Source organism: Sardina pilchardus, chromosome 7 (assembly GCF_963854185.1).
Source record: "Sardina pilchardus chromosome 7, fSarPil1.1, whole genome shotgun sequence".
Classification (NCBI taxonomy): Eukaryota; Metazoa; Chordata; class Actinopteri; order Clupeiformes; family Clupeidae; genus Sardina; species Sardina pilchardus.
In genome coordinates this window covers 23567680-23586139 of record NC_085000.1, presented here as the reverse complement: position 1 = coordinate 23586139, position 18460 = coordinate 23567680, and the positions used below count along the sequence as shown (strand labels likewise).

General features: G+C 43.7%; 2 protein-coding genes across 3 annotated transcripts; one reads left to right on the top strand and one right to left on the bottom strand.

The window, feature by feature from the left end:
- Window positions 1-465: 465 nt before the first annotated feature.
- Window positions 466-6033, top strand: lhfpl4b (LHFPL tetraspan subfamily member 4b). Of its 2 annotated transcripts, none has more exons than XM_062541363.1 (5): window positions 466-752; window positions 1756-2175; window positions 2591-2818; window positions 3943-4012; window positions 4292-6033. In XM_062541363.1, exons 2-4 carry the CDS (start codon window positions 1758-1760, stop codon window positions 3966-3968), a joined length of 672 nt encoding a protein of 223 aa, XP_062397347.1. In that variant the 5' UTR covers window positions 466-752; window positions 1756-1757; the 3' UTR covers window positions 3969-4012; window positions 4292-6033. The 2 variants fall into 2 exon arrangements, with proteins under 2 accessions (XP_062397347.1, XP_062397346.1); XM_062541362.1 differs by having other exon boundaries at window positions 467-752; window positions 3943-4007.
- A 591-nt stretch (window positions 6034-6624) lies between these two features.
- pcsk1nl (proprotein convertase subtilisin/kexin type 1 inhibitor, like) lies at window positions 6625-15610 on the bottom strand. Its single transcript, XM_062541361.1, has 3 exons — window positions 15473-15610; window positions 7724-8259; window positions 6625-7437 (listed from the first exon to the last, which is right to left on the bottom strand). Exons 1-3 carry the CDS (start codon window positions 15551-15553, stop codon window positions 7029-7031), a joined length of 1026 nt encoding a protein of 341 aa, XP_062397345.1. The 5' UTR covers window positions 15554-15610; the 3' UTR covers window positions 6625-7028.
- Between the last annotated feature and the right edge of the window lie 2850 nt (window positions 15611-18460).

Sequence of the window (18460 nt, the reverse complement as noted above, 5' to 3'; positions counted from 1 at the left end):
GTACATACACAACCCCACCTTTCCATCAAACACACACACACACACACACGTTTCCTATCTCTCTTCCTTGCCTTGTCCTCTCCTCCACCCTATCGTTCCCACCCCTTGTTATCGTATGGGCTCTGGAGGCAGAGCTGTGAATTATAGCACCCCTCTCCCCCTCCTGCTCCTCAGGCTGAGCCATCATTCCCTTCGCCATTCTGCAGCGACGCACAGCACTGCAGCAGATTGTGTGCGCGCTTCAGTGTATGTGTCTGTGTCTCTCTCTCTCTCTCTGTGTGTGTGTGTGTGTGTGCACTGATGTCTCTGAGCATAGAAAACCCCTCCCCTCCCCCATGCTCCTGTAATGCCAAACCTCCTTCCCTCCCTCCCTCCCTTCTTTTCCCCTCTCTTCTCATCTCTCCTTCTCTCTCCCCTCTTCTCTCCAGTGCTGACGGTGTGGGCCTGTAGCTGACGCCGATCATCCTGCCATCATCACCGATCCAAAAAAGGGAGGAGGAGACTATTTCCTTTCAGCTTGTTTTCTTTTCCTCCTTTTTTTTCTGAAGTCATTTCCCGCCTCTTCATCTCTGACCAGACTATGCAGCTCCCTGTAATCGACCCGTGATTTCATTTCTTTCGCGCTTTCTCTCTCTCTCTCTCTCTCTCTCTCTCTCTCTCTCTCTCTCTCTCTCTCTCTCTCTCTCTCTTTCTGGCGCTCTCCGTGTGCTTTTGGAAGACCGACTCGCAGCCAGGCAGCACCTAGAGGAGAGGTGATTTACATTACGGCTTTTTGTTTTTGTTGTCGTTTCCTCTGCCTTGCTCCATTGTGCATCTCATTCAGTCATCGCCACACTCATTCACAGGAGCCATCCACCAACAGTGTTTGTTATGTGCTCACAACTCACAGCTCATCAAGCATGTTTATGTGGTCATGATTCTGCAATTCTCTGTGCCAAAGCATCTCTGTGCACTAATTTTCCTCATCTCCTGTCGATGTGATGTGCGTTCTATGGTGTGTGATTCTGCTGCCACTAGTTTGGCGTTTCTTGTTTACGGACTGACCCACAAACATCCTATATATGCTGTGTCTGTGTCCTGCGTTTTTAAATCCATCCCGGGATGCCATTAATCCGCTGCCCTGAGCCAGGAGAGCCTGATCCCTTACTGAAGGATGTTCTCAGTGTTTGTTGTGTTTGCTGTGCAACCACATTCATTTTTGTTACTGTGCATATTGGTGGGTCTTCTTGTGACTGTCACTATTATCATTTGACCCTTCTCATCAGCCCATAGCATCAAATCTTTTAACCTTGACAGCATGTTGTTGGGCCTCGTGGGCCTGTCACATTCCTATCGGCATGCTTGTTTATGGCATGTGCCATCATAGTATTTTGTTGCTGCTTAAGATGATGTATTTATCAACCTTCACTCTATAGTTTGTTTGACTTTCACAGTTCTGTGACCTTAACCTTGACACCATGTTGAGCCTGGTGCACCTTCCTGGTCAAATTCCTGTTTGCATGCATGTTTGTGGCACACACCATTGTTGTCTCCTCTTGGTCTTTTTTGACTCATCGTTATAACTTTTACAGTCTTTGAAACGTAGCCTTGACCCTGATACTTTCATGCATGTGTATTGTGTGATTGTGTATTGTGTGTATTACCTCCTCTCCTCTACCTGTGAATTTGTTATGGTCTCATCATATATGAGGCACTACTATCTACATCTCTACAGACCCCCTCACTACCCTCAACCCCTCTTGTCCACTTGTACAGCCATGCAGGTGCACACGTCTGAGGTGGCGCGCCTCTACCAGACGGAGTTTATCCGCAGCGCCCGGGCGGTGGGCGTGCTGTGGGCCGTCTGCACGCTCTGCTTCGCCGTCATCGAGGTGGTCATCCTCATCCAGCCGTCGTGGGTGGGCACGCGGCAGCTCCACTACCGGCCCGGCTCCGCGCCGCCTCCGGCCGGCACGCTGGGCCTGTTCGAGGTGTGCCTGGAGACGGACTGGCCCGTGCCCGAGTGCCGCGGCTCGCTGCGCACCCTCACGCCGCTGCCGGCCTTCCAGTCGCCGGCCGTGCTCGTGTGCATCTCGCTGACCATGGTGTGGGCGTCCGTGGGCTGCCTGTGTCTCTTCCGCTTCTGCAACGCCGCCACGGTGTACAAGATATGCGCCTGGCTGCAGCTCACTGCAGGTGTGTTCATGCAGGTGTGACGAGGGGACATGTCTAACCTGTCTGTTAGAGAACAACAGTCTCAGCACCAAAGTTATAGACTCTGGAAAGTACATGAAACTTGAGAAATATAGTCAAATTGAGATTATTGAGATGGGGCCCTGCACACAATGCAAGTATATGTTTTGGGCTTTTTTGCCTTTAGTCAGACAAGACAGTGAAGAGACTGACAGGAAGTAAGAGAGAGAGGGATGGGCAGGGATCGGGAAATCACCCCAGTTGCACCATAGGACCCCCATAATCTTTTTAACTCATTTCTTCTATTTAATATTAATGCTAATTTTGGATTTAGTAAACTAGACCATTGCTGTAATAATCTGTTTGCTGTCTGAACGGTCCGCAGTAATGCCTCTATCTGTCTCTCGCATGCGCACAGGCTTCTGTCTGGCTCTGGCCTGTGTGCTGTTCCCGGACTCTTGGGAGTGTGCCGAGATGCGTGCCCTCTGTGGAGAGAGCGTGAGCAGCTTCTCCCCCGGAAACTGCACCGTGCACTGGGCATACGTGCTGGCCATGCTGGGCATCCTGGATGCTGCCATTCTGGCCACGCTCGCCTTTGTGCTGGGGAACAGGCAGGACGCCCTCCTGCCTGACGATGCAAAGGATGGTAAGCTGTGAGAGTCACCATATTTACTAACACTGGAGACTGCAGGCATGGCTGAGGGGCTCTGATGATTTATGTGCCATACTAAATACTGTCCAATTTAGGGTGCTGAAGACCACAAATAATAGTATTTGCACTGGAACACTACCGTAATTTCCCGACTATTAGCCGTGGCTTATACAGTACATTGATTTTGCAAAATTTCTTCAGCTATGAGGTTAATACAGGGGGGCAGTTAATATGGTGTTAACCATACGATGCAAAGGATGGTAAGCTGTGAGAGTCGCCATATTTACTAACACTGGAGACTGCAGGCATGGCTGAGGGGCTCTGATGATTTATGTGCCATACTAAATACTTTCCAATTTAGGGTGCTGAAGACCACAAATAATAGTATTTGCACTGGAACACTACCGTAATTTCCCGACTATTAGCCGCGGCTTGCAAAATTTCTTCAGCTGAGGTTAATACAGGGGGCAGTTAATATGGTGTTTTTTTTCCTTTTAACTTAAAACACTGCATAAAACACTGTAATGCGGCTTATATGCAGGAAATTACAGTAGAGGTTGTTTTTCAAAGGAGACATGGCAAAACCTGAACTGAAATGAATTTCTCTGTATTCCTCTACTATTGCGTTCAGATTTGCATGCACATTTTTTTCTAAAAAAAAAATTAAAAAGTGGACTATTATTTCAAATATACACAGCAGAGTAAAATTCCTCGAGCTATTAGGTAGAAGATTTCACACAGCGGCCAATCTATTTACCAAGCTTATTTACTGTCAAAACCAAAAATCGTCCCAGACTCACCTCCTCCATACTCATGATGGGTCCTCTACCAATAAATGGCAACAATGAACCAAACCGGACAACACAACATCACCAACAAAGCAGCCTCTGTGCTCAACAATTAGGTCTCACCTGTACATGCTTATATCTTTAGAATGATAAAATGATAATATCTTTAGGGTAATGTCATTGTTGGCCTAGAGACGGTCTTTCAGCAATAGATGTTTATTATATTTGTCCTTAATGTCATGCTTATAACAATGAAATGACAGCATAGGATGTGTAATTTCATTAAAAATGTGTAAAAATGTAATCTGTACACTGCCCATTTTTCTTCAGTCACAGGATTACTTCTGTCACCATAGACCACAGTTTGAGCCAAGGACAATCAGTGTGCCAAAAAGGTAAGGTAAGGTTAACTGTATGAGCTAATGGCAATTCCATTAGGATAATGGCAAATTGGTCTTAAGACTGGACGACCTTGAATACAAAAGAGCCTATTGATGCTTGGCAGTGGCAAGTGATGGTGTTGTTTTCTTTTCTTTTCTCCCCTGATGTCTTGTTCTGTTCCCCTTGTGTTTGTTCTCTCTCTCTCTCTCTCTCTCTCTCTCTCTCTCATCATCTGCTCTCTTCCTCTCATTAATCCTCTCCTCTTGTCTCAGTGCACTCTGTCTCGCTCATTTGTCAGCTTTTGATCACTGTCCTTGCTTCACCTTCACACTACAATCCCCTCATCTCATTACCAAGGAATGAAGGAAGAAGAGGAGGAAAAAAACAGCAAAGGAGGCGTGTTCTCTCCCCCTTCCCCCTCCCCTTCCCCCGTGACATCATTGCCCACGTGCCCCACTTACATAATCTCCCTGCATAGAAACGGTCACCTAGCAACTGTATCCGAGTGGCGATGGAGGACATGTGCTCTGGTTGATTTTGTTCTGCAGTGGCTGTGGAGGGGAGTGGGGGAGAGTGGAGGGGAGAGGAGACGGCCACTGATGTTCTACCCTGATTCAGTTCGCCTTCATAAAGGAAGGCATTTGCTCTCTGTTTTAAGGTAGCTCCAACTTCACACAGAGATAACCATAAACATGTTCCAGAACATGCTCTGAGACGCAAGTGTTTAGTATGTTTATGAAACTCAGTTAGCATATCATACATGTTTAATCCTCATCAATGCAATAAGTAGAGTGCTGTTGAAGTGAGATGAGAACTGGGGTCGACCCTAATGCCTGTTACGTCTTCGTCATGTTAAACCTTGTGCTGAAAATACTTCTAGTCAGCAGTATTGTTTATGACAGTATTGTATGTTTGAATGTTTTTACAGTATGTTACTGTGCATGTTCATCGGTTTGCCATCTGAATGTCATGAGCCGTAAATGCAGAATTGGATAGTATTTTGTAGATTTTTAGACACTTTGTAAAGACTTACACGAAGGACATACATGGATAGCAAGGAATTAATGAGCATTGTGCGAAGGGAAAATGTTACAATAAATGGTCTGAGGATACTTAAAAATATTACATTCCCTTATACATTATAGAGGTCATATCAAAATCTGTTTATTAAACAACAAAGCACTTTTTTTAGTTATTTTTTTATTTTCATGTTGATTGCCTGCAAAAAAGAATATTGTGAATTATACAAACTATATTTTTGCAGAAAACCTTTAAGCTAAAAGTTCAGTGAATTTACACAGAATTTATTATAACCTTCACCAATCCTGCTATAGGACAAGTGTGCAGATATGTATTTTTGTATCAGTTTTTAGACTACACAGATATCGAACAAAGCCACATTAAAAAGGAGACAGCAAAAATTGATCTACAGAATATTGATCAATGAACTCAAGATTTGTGGGCAAGACGAGATATTTCTAGAGGTTGCACATCCAGTGAGGGAAGAAAGCACTGACATTTTTATTTTTATTTTATATATATATTTTTTAGCTGAGGCCATTTGGGCAAGCTGGCATTACAGTAGCAAGTCAGGATAGGGTAGACGTGTGTTGCACGCATCAAGCCGGATATACGTACAGTAAGCCAATACCCTTTAGCCAAAGAGATGAGAGAAGGAAAAATGCAAAAGGAATACACTGCCTGCATTAGACAAGTTTTACAGCTGTTCTGTTGTCAAAGATACATTTGGTGTGATCATTTTGAGTCTCTGCTCTAACGTCCATCATAATTTTTGTGCTCACCTTAATTGTGAATTTGTAGATCTTGTGCCTGCCAACTAAGATGTCTATGCCTTCATCTCTTAGTACAAGACCATTAGACAATTTTAGACTGTGGGAGTCAAAAGTTGGAAACTTGTCTTTATTGTGTTAACTCAATAACTTTACTGTTTGTATACTGTTTGAGGAAAAATGTCCTCTTAAAAATCCAAGTGCCAATTGTGTTATGTCTGCACTGTAAACAATAAATATGTTTCCGTGATATGAGTTTGTCATAAATCACTATTCTTGGAGTGACACTGAACACAACTTAGCCACAATCCAAGACGAGAAAATGGACAGGCACGTAAACTATAAGTCTGGTACCAGAGTAACTCCAGCAGTTGTGCTTGCGTATTCAGTTGCTGTGAGGTGTACAGGATTAGTAGGAAGTATAATGTGTCTGAAATGCTGTCGAGCCTAGCTGGTGTGTGTGTGTGTGTGTGTGTGTGTGTGTGTGTGTGTGTGTGTGTGTGTGTGTGGGTGTGGGGGGGGGGGTCTTGATTTCGATATAGCCTCTGATGTTCACCGGCTGTAGGAGACGCTGTAGGAGGGTTACTTCCTGCTGTGAGCATCACTCACACGAGAACATCCACACAAGAACAGCTATGCTACACACTCTCGAGTTCCTTGTGTTGTAATAACTTTAGTCATTGAGGATATTTTGGTGCCATGCATTTTTAAACTGGTTTCGGAGGCAATCATTATCATTTCATGAGATTCCAGAACGGAAATGTTTTACTAAAAAGGAGAACGCAACTGTGTCTTCATCACATTACTGTAACTTGCCAGAGAAGCAAAGAGACAAAACCAACAAAGTGTGACCGGACGTTACGGCCAGGTATATTGAAATCATTTCACACCAACCAACCAACCAGTACACTGCTGGGATGTTGACAAAATAACTCGAGAAGCTACTGTAGGTAAAACCCAATGATGCTATTTCATGCCCTCCTCCACCCTGGAGGGCTGTTGCTTTTGAACAAACAAAGCTTCATAAATACATTTATATACGGTGTGCCGCAGCAAGGTTATGACATTAATGTTGCATTTAGTGTGCAGGAGAACTGTTTAAGTGCTGCTGGGAACAGATGCTGCATAAAATGGGTGAACATGGAGGCTGGCAAAACATATTTTTCGCTTCGTGGTCTCTCTGTCTGCTGTCTGTCTCTGTCTGTCTGTCTGTCTGTCTGTCTGTCTGTCTGTCTGTCTGTCTGTCTACTGGGGTAGATACTGCAGGATGTGTTGAGCAAGCAGGTTGGGGTCGTAGGCAAGGGAGCGGCGTTTGCGGCTGTGTTTCGCTGGTTGGGGCTCCACGTCGATGCGCTTCATCCTCTGAAGGCCGACGGGTTGGGCGGCCATCCTGTGCTGCCCCACGTCTCCCCCCAGGCCGGCAGCCTCCTCGTCCTCGTCCCCGAGTCGCTTCACCCGGAGCAGCGACACCTGGTCAGAGTTCTGGGGAGGCGGAAGGGAGTCCAGGGAACGGCGGGAGCGTCTGAGCGCGGGGCTGCCGCGACTCGCTGCAGCGGCGGCGACTGCGTCCACGTCTCGCTTGGCCCGACGTCCCCCTGAAGGACTGGGGGAGCTGCCTGGGGAGAGGCTGGACAGGATTTTCTCCACCAGGAATCTGCACGACAGAGCCAACAGACCAGTAGTTATGACATGCTCTTACACAAAGGAACATCATATTTGTATTGCTGTTTTCGCTATGCATTCCTCAAACACCTGGAGTAGGTACAGAATACAGAATATCTGCATATACATATACTGTCTGTATATTATATTTCTTTTGTTTAGGCTTGCAGACAAAGATCCTTTAATACCCTACAGTACGTAAACCATATTTAAGCCATTACAGCTACACTCATCTGTGATGTGGTGGTCTGTGTGAGCTTGCAGTGTCTTTTCTTTACCTGAGGACCTCTTGGTCTCTGTCCTGCTCTCTCTGCTCTGGGATCCTATTGGCTGCCTCCTGCAGCAGTCTCTCCTGCCTGTAGCGGTTCAGCAGGGCCTGGGTGAGCTGGGGGTCCAGGAGATCCTGCCAGGCTCCCTGCGCCTGCGGCTTGGCCATGCTCACGCCTGGCTCGGTGTCGTCGTAGTCGGGCGGGTAGGGGCCCTGGAAGTCCCCGGCGTCCTCCGCGTCCTCCTGGGCACCTCCCTGGCTGTTGGCGTCGATTTGGCTCAGGAGGCGCATGATGCCGGACAGGTAGGCTGCCTCCTGGTCCCGCCTCTGGTCACTCTCCACTAACTGCTGAAGAGCCTGGCTCAGGCCTTTTGCCTTCCAGGCGTCCGGTTGGTTGTAGAGGTCGCTGGCGCGTACCTTCATCTCAGCGCCCGGCGAGTATGACATCATCTGAGCTTCGTAGGGGAGCGAGTCGCGGAGGTCCCGCCGGACGCGCACCATTCCACCGTCGAAGTTTCGCCCACGCCCATGAGCTGCAGACAATGGCTGAGAGAGAGAGAGAGAGAGAGAGAGAGAGAGAGAGAAGATGGAGGGAAGAAAACTCTTGTTATAACAAATTAACTGCAACTCTAGAAGAATGAAGAGACAAAAATGTGATATCACAGATCACAAGTGCTTCCCTAATCTATATGAAAGAGATAGAGATTAATCGAAGAGAAGTTACGGTATACTGTACATCAAGTGATAACAGCTTCTGCCAATCATTGGCTTTTATGAGTCAGTAAACTCCTGTAGATTGTGCCTATTAATAAAGATAAAAATGATGCACATAATCTTTGTAAACACCAAAAAGAAAACAAAATGTACCACTGAGAAGACCACCACCTGTGTCTGTAAAACAAATCAAAAGCATATTGAAGGTGCAGTCAACAATCATTTCAAGCTCATAACATTTTTTTTTGTCACATTCAGAGATCATAATGTAGGCCTACACAGTTTTGGGCAAAAGTGTCTACTAAAACAACTTATCACAAAAACATATTTAAAAAAGTACAGTATAATGCAAAAATGTAGTATTTCAATGACTAAAATGCACTAGGTGCTTAGATGGTTCTTTAAATCTCTCGATTGTTCCATGGAGAGTCAAAACTCTGTTGAACCATTACTGTACATCAGGCGAACTGCCACGGTGGTTCTTTGAAGCACTGAAAAAGGTTCCTCTATTGCATCGCTCTGATGAACCGGTGCTGGCCCCATTATTTTTTAAAGTGTAGCTAGAGGTCATAGGAGAAATTAGACTCTTTATTAGCCTATATTTTTTAGAGGGACGTAGAAGCTGCTTGGCTCAGCCTCAGAGGGAGAGAGAGGTTGCTCCAGTCCCCCACCTGTAAAAGCCAAACCTTCCTTCCGACATGAATCCTTAGAAAGCCGTGATTCACATCTGTGATCTCAGCTTTTGTGTGCATCTGCAGGCCATTCATTCATCATGACTCAAGGAAAAGTAGATTCTAGTCTCAACCACACACTTGCTCTCGATTGGATATATTCAGAGATGAAGTGTGTGTTATGGTGCCCCTCAGCGCTACCATAAAATCGTCCTTCAGCAGAATTTCAAGGATGAGTGGAAGCTTTCCTATTATTGCCACAGCCAAAGACATGAATTCATGTTGTACTTGTACAACTACCACCTAAATTCCTGTGTCATACCAATCCAAACTAATACTGCAGCTACATGTATCACTGATTAAGATTACCAGTGCATGCTTATGTTGTCTGGGCCCTTGACCATCGAACGTGAGAGATTGCATGCAGCAGTTCGTCAGTGTCTCCCATGAGACTGAAACGACTGTAACTGCAATCCCATCTTCCTCATCAGCACTAAGCTCGGGGTATTTTTGTGAATTGCTTCCACAGATTGCAAGAGTGGTGTCGTGAAGACTGCTCATATTTTATGGGATACAACTTCATGGGCATTAGCACAGCACCGCCTTTCCAAAAGCTTTTATAGCTATGCCAATGACGAAGGAAACAAGTTGACAAACTAAACAAGATATAGCTGTCAAAATGATACAAATGTTGTGTGTTTTTTTTTTTATTTAAGTATTTTGCATAAGTATGTACTGTACTTGTGTGTGGTGCTGTCAGTTGCATGTCTGGTGCCGTCACACACCACTAGAGAAAGAATAAGCACCTGTTGCATGTTAATTAAAACCTCCATTTAAGTAATTACTGAAGTCAGGAGTAGGTAATTATGTTCAGAAGGTTCTGTCAATTACATGCCCCGTTAGGTCATTTAGAGAATGTGTCATTCAAGTGACACTGGACAGACTCTTTGTCAGCATTTGTGCTCCCTTACAAGTCAGGACTCACTTTATTATCAATTACTGGACTTTAAACAGCGTGGCTAGATACATCAAATCAGAATGATTGAAAACAACATGGCAGATAGTTGTTATGTGATTGGATTCTTGCTCAGGGCTAAATCTGTTGTGCTCTAACACTTAAAGATCTTTACTCTCGAACTGAAGGGTACACCAATCTCTTAGATCCCACCTGTAGCGCAAGTCAATTGTTTTTGATATCTTTGCTTCCTTAAGCAACACCAAAGCTTTTCCTCTGTCCCACGCACGCTATTTGTTTATCCAGCAAATAACGATGTCCACAGTCAAGGTACTGTATGTTTCACGATTTTATTAAAGTATGATGCATTGCGACATCGAAGCAAGTCAAATTTGTAGTTTCTTATGTCTCATTTCATCGATCTACAGGTACGCTACCCGATTTGGTAAAGTTACATAGTGCGCTTATAGCCGATGGAGGGCCGCGAAGTGAGTGCAGAAGTGCCGTTCACCCTGTTACGAGTTGATGAACCGCTGAAATAATTTTGGAAACATTATTTTACGGTATGAAAAAGTCTTTAGTGTTGCTTTAAGTCCCCAACCTAAGTCACAGACTCTAAAAATTTTCTTCCGGCCCTGGAACTGAAACCTGACTCTGCAGGTGCCTGAAAAGTGCTTATCTGTGTTCTTCTATGTGAGTGATGAAGGAGCCCAACAACGATGACTGGCTGAGCGGTGGAGGCGGCGGTGGCGGGAGGCAGGCTGTGATCTCTACCGTGAATGATCCCCGCAGCAAGCCGCTCCACTCTAATCTCCCGCAGCCGCCTGATTGAGAGCCTTGTCATTTTAATCAAGGCCGGTATTAATAATACTGTTCTCTCTCTCTCTCTCTCTCTCTCCCTTTTTCTCTCTAGTGCTTCTGGCTTGTTCTGGTTTCCTGTCATTCTCCTCGCTCCATTTCTCTCACAGCCGAGTGACTCAGCCTTACTTTGTGTGTGTGTTGTGTGTGTGTGTGTTTGAGAGAGAGAGTGTGAGTTATGTGTGTGTGAGTGTGAGTGTGAGTGTGTATGTATGTGTGAGTTGTGTGTATGTGTGTGTGTGTGTGAGTGAGTGGTGTGTGACTATGCTTCTGGGTCTGCTTCTGGTGTCAGTGCTGATGATGTGTGTGCCATCCCTCACGGGGCACTGTCAAAAACAAGCGCACACGCTCACGTCTTCAGCACGTACATCACTGCTGCCCACGTCTGCTTTTCACATCCTGTCTTGTCAGAGAGCACCAGCAGTGGCACAGGCGCTCCGTCCTCACCCACTGGAGGACTCAAGACCTGGGGCCGCTTTCACTTGAGTAGTTTAGACTGGTCTATATGGGGTAAGATACGTCTTAGGATAGTCGGTGTCTTAACTACTTTGTACAACAGTATTATTCAGACGTCTATGCTAAGTCTAACTATACCCTTAGTCTAAGTTATTGTCACAGTCTATCTTAGTGAAACCGGCCCCTGACTCAAGACTCAAGGCATGGCCACCACAGACCAGCTGCACCTTCACTGTGTTTGGAACATCCACTCATTCACAACATGGTGAACTATGGTGGTTATTCCCCATATGGTGCACTGTTGAATAACTGTATGGTGGTTATTCCCCATGTAGTTCATCATGTTGTGAGTACTGTATGGTGGTTATTTCCCATATACTGTAGTTCACCATGTTGTGAGTAACTGTATGGTGGTTATTCCCCATATAGTGCACTATGTATTGAATAACTGTATGGTGGTTATTTCCCATATAGTTCACCATGTTATGAGTAACTGTGTGGTGGTTATTCCCCATATAGCTCACCATGTTGTGAATAGCTGTATGGTGGTTATTCTGGAATGGTGGAGTTTTGAACAAAAAATGCAAGAATGGATCCAGAGAACTGACAGGTTTGCTAGTTGCTCAAGCGTCCCTATAGTTGAAAATGAAACCCATTTTCCCAGCCATACTGCCTCAGCATTACAAAAACAGTTGGCGTTCAATGTGCAAAATCTGCAATTTGCACAGAGAAAAGTATGGTGGTGTGGGACTTGGAGCTACCTGCCCTGAATGTGTTAGTATAATATGATTTTCTGAGCATGGCAAGAGGCAGCATAGCTCTGCGTAGTCCCTATGATGTCTGGGGAGACGAGTTAGAGAGTGAGTATTTCAGTGCCTCTAAAAGCAAAGAGAGAGAGAGAGACAGAGAGATAAAGGTAAAGAAGATAACAGAAGAAGGGTCTTTAGGAAAGACAGAACAAAAGGCACAGAGGACAGATCATCAGAACAGCAAGAAAGAAGGAAAAGAAGAAACTTCTCAACTTAGGTCGACTCGTGCAGTCACGGAAATCAGCATCCCAGTAACTCAGACACATGATCCCCTCTGGCTACTTTTACATCAGAGTGATTGGAGTGCACTAATGATGTTCATGGGAAAGAAGAGTTGTTGTGGCGATACTGACAATGGGCCTGGAGCTCTGCGTTTTTATCACCCACTGTGAGTTTGATCTCAATCAAGTACTTTGGCAAATGCCTTTTAATGGAGATTGCTTTTGGAGGGTCAAGTGTACAGTTGCACAACCCCCCCCCCCCCCCCACTATTATCCTGAGGCACTGAGAGCTCTATAATGTGGAAGCGTCTCATACATAACATGGACATGGTCTACATTTGCTCCAATTACTATGGTGACATGCTGTGCGCTTGTTCTGAAATGCATGTAGACTGGCTCAACCAGTATAGCAATAAAAAATAGTCTCACTCAAAGGGGCTTTCTGTATGTCTCGCAGCCTATGTCAGTATGTTTGCAGCGGCGTGTTCTCAAGTGCACTCTGGGAATACTCGCCATTTCTGAAGCGCTCTGACGCATTGTGCTCAGCCTGAGTCGTCCTCCATCTGATTTGTGGCTGAGACTTTGGCAGGCAGCATCCATCAATAATGAATCTGTGTGTGACGTCTGTAAGGTGAAGGAGGTGCACTCCTTGTGAGGGGGGTTGTTGCGTGCGTGCGCGTGTGTGCGTGTGTGTGTGTGTCTGTGTGCTTGCGTAGTGACTCAGAAGCCTGGTGAGTCACTGTGGCGCACAATGACGTCCGCACAGCTCCGTTGTGGGTCGGCGTACATCGTTAAGCAGTAAAGGAGGAAAGAAAGGATGTTGTGTGGGTTGCTCCGGATCTGACCCATCTGTTCAGGGGATCTGTTCATATTTAGGGGGTTTGTCGTATATTGATAAATTAAGATTTGTTTGAGGGTGTTGGTCTACATTATGAGAATTATCTGCCTTTCCCTTTTTAGATCATTTTAATTGTGTCCGCAGCTAACCACCATCCATTCTTATATTCACTTGTTACTTCACTTGTTAATGATCCCTTTTGCACGAGACTGTAATGGATGAATTACTGCAGTAGTTTTCACACTGCTGTATGCTATAGTTCCTTTAATTTTGCAGAATAAATCAAATATAGTTTGTAGTTTCTGAAAAAAAATGTGTATACTAATGTGCATTGTGCATACTAATGAAAAACCTGAAATTATTTTTTCAGACATCATGTTGCCATTGAGATGAATCTGTATCATTTTGTTACGTTGTTTATAGCTGCTGTCGTCGTGAGCTCGAGGAGGATATGTGAGGTGAGGTGTTTGTGTGCGCGTGCGTGCGTGTGTGCGTGCGTGCGTGCGTGCGTGCGTGCGTGCATGCACCTGTGTGTGTTTGTGTACACAAATGCGCACACATTTACTGGGAGCAAATGGTTTGTGCATATGCCCACTGAAAGCAGTTGCCATGGCAGCATGCCTCTCCCACTGCAAACCAACATGTTCTGTGAAAATTAGATTTCCAAGACTGCTTTATTGATTCCATTTAACCTTGTATTGTGAAGCCTTTAAAATATATATTTTCTTCTTTGAAAAGAGGGGCTTCACAACCTTTGTCTCCATATTATATGCCTGTGCAAATACAAAAACAATTCCAATGTCTATTTGGAGCTGTCCGTGGTACTTATCTATCTGCTAGTTTGTTAACTTGCTGCATTGAGCTTGTTACAGTGAGTTGCAATGAAACTAGATTTGATTAGATTAGATTGGTGGAATACATTAAATTATTTTGTTTAATTCAATTAGATCGGTGGATTACAAATTAACTTCCAATATACATTGTAAAATGTGAGCATTTAATCATGTGAAACAGTTATAAAGGTCAATGATAAAACCCTACACAATCAATGCATTCTGTAACATAGCATATCACACATGTTCCCCATGTGAATATATATTACATATATGATGCTATGGCATTATCTAGATTCAAAACTCCAGTTTAACCTATACGCTTAATGTCAGATTAAATGTCAGAAACAGATGGTCCATGCAAGGGAACAGCATCATCCTAAAGGTTGTGGGTTAGAACAGACCGCTCCAGGGCCCCAGAAGACTACAGTCCTTCCTTCTGAATATTTCAAACTCTCTGAATGTAAGTCAGACAAGTGACAATGACAGATGTAAGAGCACAGATGTTTTGACTGTTTAGATGCACTACATACACTTCAATGCACTATTTGGAATACAGAGACAGTTGCATTTTGCATGACGATTTAGTGGAGTGAAGCATTCTTTGAAAAATTATGAAAAAATAAATATTATTTTATTTTTTCATAATTTCACCACCACCACCACCACAACACACACACCACCACCATCACCACCTCAACCTACAAATACACACACACACACAAACATTTGATCTATCATTTTAAAGTGATCTATTATGGCAGGATGGATTTGTGACATCAGATTACTAAAATGATTTAGATAGAAGACTATTCAATAATTTGTCTACAATCTGATAGCCTGTAATTACTGACTGACTCTCTGTAAATAATTTGCTGTTGCCTGGTAATAAAGGACATAGCTGGGTCTGTGTTTGTGCCTCCCTACCTCCCTTGCCACCACCATCTCTTGGATATCAATCTGTCTGAATACACCCAGCATGATACCTATAATTAGATTTCAACAGACTGGCTAGAGGAAATTTCGCCTTCTTTACAAGAGCACTCACTATCCCATCTAAACATTTACGTGAATGACACGTTCAGTTTTTGAATGAATTCAACTAAAAAGACTATTCCTGGACAGAGAAATAGCAAAGTCTATGCAAATCTCCGGCAAATGTGTCCTTTCAGATTTAAATGATGACTCATTACAGACTAGCTGGAGGCTATCAACGTCAAATCATGCAACAAATGCCACTGCTGCTGAGAGCTGTGGCTCTGCGATCTCCGTTCACATGTCTGGGCTCGGTTTGTTATTCCTTACAGTTGCCTATAGTCCCCCCCCTTCAGTCCTGTTTCATGAGATGGAAGCTGTAAAAAATGTGGACAGATGGCCATGTTGTCGCTGCGCTTTTTCTCTTACCTTTGCTCTCAGCGCTGGCGAGTGGAGCAGAACGAGAGAGAAGAGGAGGAGGAGAAGGGTGCTGGATAGAGGGCCCGACATCCTGGAGGAGAGAATGAGGCTGCCCCAACGCGCAGAGAAACACGGCCACTGAGACACGGCAGGGAGACGGAGAGATCCAGAACGAGGGAGGGAGGGAGGGAGGGAGGGAGAGGGGGAGAGGGGGAGGGAGGAGTCTTCTTGTCACAGCCAAAGGGGAGGGATGTAAGGCATTGTGAACATGACAAGAGAGGAGGAGGCTGGAGGAGGAGGGAGAGAGAGAGGCAAGAGGTGATGCACAAACGTGATTAATTTCATCATGGAGGCGTGGGCTAAGAAACACAAATATTTAAACTGAAGCTCTGAATCTCAAGCTGCATGCAGGACAGGAAATATGCTTTTAATTAAACTCAAGACAAAGTTGATCAACTACAGTGACATTTTCCTAGCAGGTACAGTGAGGAGCACATGTATTTGATACCCTGCTAAAACAGGAATATAAAATCATCATTTGACAATTGATCTTAATGCCTTAACTCAAAAAATTAGTACAAATCAAACCGCCAAGGACACCAATTTTCTTTGTGATTGAAGAATGTATCGTAAATAGATAAATGTTTTCCTTAAATGCTAGGGGAAGGAAGTATTTGACCCCCTATGTAACCCTATGGGAATTTAACACATAGGGTTAACATAGGGGCAGGCAGATTTTTATTTTTAAAGGCCAGCTATTTCATGGATCTAGGATATTATGCATCCCGATAAATTTCCCTTGGCCTTTGAAATTAAAATAGCCCCACATCATCACATACCCTTCACCATAGCTAGAGATTGGCATGGTGCTTTTTCCAGTAGGCCTATTAGCCTGTTTGATTTGCATTGAGCTCAATGAGCATCAAACAGGCTAATAGGCCTACTGGAAAAAGCACCATGCCAATCTCTAGCTATGGTAAAGGGTATGTAATGATGTGGGGCTATCTTAATTCCAACGGCCAAGGGAACTTTATCAGGATGCATAATATCCTGAATCCATAAAATAGCTGGCCTTAAAAAATAAAAATCTGCCCGCCCCTATGTTAACCCTATGTGTTGAATTCCCATAGGGTTACATTGGGGGTCAAATACTTACTTCCCCCTAGCATTTAGGAAGAACATTTATTTATTTACGAAACATTCTTCCATCACAAAGAAAATTGGCGTACTTAGCGGTTTTATTTTTACTCAATTTTTGAATTAAGACATTAAGATCAATTGTCAAATGACGATTTTATATTCCTCTTTTTAGGCAACTTTAGCATGGTATCAAATACATTTTCTCCTCACTGTAATATAAGGGAAATAAATATAGACAGTTCAAATATGAGATGAAGCAAGACAAATTATTGTGATTATGAACTCCATAATCACGATGGACACTATAAAGCCTAAACACACAGAAACACACACTCTAGTTTAGTTATACCGATAGCACTATATACTATAATGGCTGTCTATAGTTGATTATAATGACAATCATTGCTCATAATCGCCCACTTCTGTAACTCATCCTGTTTACTGTTGCACCCATTCATAAATTCTTTAATTAATCTGCAGTTAAACTGGAATCTTGTTCCTAAGAGGCGGGGGACGCTATGTGGTAAGAAAATGCCCTTTACTGTCTATGGAAAACACCCCAGTGTTGCAGTGGCCCTAAATCCATGCATTCCACGAAAGACCCTTTCAACTGCAACAAACAGCTGTGTTCCTCATTCATTTCCCGGGGCACAGAAAACAACACTGAGCTAATTGTAACTTGGGGAGACGTGGAAATAATAATAATAATAATAATAAAAAAAATAGTTTTAGAGTTGACATTTTGTAGAGCATTACACTAAAGTCTGATTCATTTTCATTTCAAAGTCTGTGTTGGTTTTGAACGTGTTCAACTGGAACCCCTCTAGAAACAGATGCTATAAAAAATGCTAAACAATTTGAAAGCTTCAGGATTTTCCCTATATAGATAGTGCCTAGACTTCAATCAACTGTCTGTTGCACAAAACAGTTGTTGAGTGTGCAGATTAGAACCAAGGCAGAACAAGTACAAACACTATTAGTCCATAGTGTGCATAGTGTGACTCTTTATATTACAATAACTGTGTCATGATTCTATAAAGATCAAATATCCACAAATGTGAGTCATCTAGAATCGCATACAACATCTTTAAGTTAAGGTTTTTCTATATTTTCCTTTTTCCTATATGTTCCTTACCCTGCCGTTATGAACTCAGGGTGGACTGCTGCTCTAATCTCCAGAAACATTCTGTCAAAATGCAGGTGGCGACCATGACGTAGCCATGCAGATCTGGTAACCCATGCAGATCAGGTACCCACACAGTCTTGTGTCGTTAGATCTGCCTATCTGGAGCTGACAAATGAACCTCCAAACTTTTCACCTAGAGGGCACTGTTACAACACGTTATCAATTCTCACACAGTCTGATGGACATACATAATCTAGTAGCCAGCCATTATACATTTGAGATCAAATCTTTAATGCCCATGGCAAATATTGATTATTGTATTTTCTTTTAACCAATATATTTGTTCTGACTAAAAACGACACTGCCACATACCAAAAGGTTGTAAGACAATGTGGTAGAAAGAAACATCCTAAATATCCAAACAAGGCAAGAAATTGTTAACAGAGAATAATATCAACATTTTAGAGCGGCCTGGCCAGAGTCCAGACCTTAAGCCAATAAAAAGCACAAGGCCATAAAGCATAATGGCAAAGAATCATTCCTTACGGTGGCCGACAGGTGCAAACGACGTGCAACTTCATCTAGGTTTGGATCCTAATGAACGCATTGAGCTAGCCAAGTGCTATCAAAGTTGTGCCGCGCGTCAGAGCCAGTGAGTGCACGCATTGAAACGTGAGAGGTATGTATCAACTTGTCTTAATTAGGGAAATAACGTAGTTTAAAATGAAAAA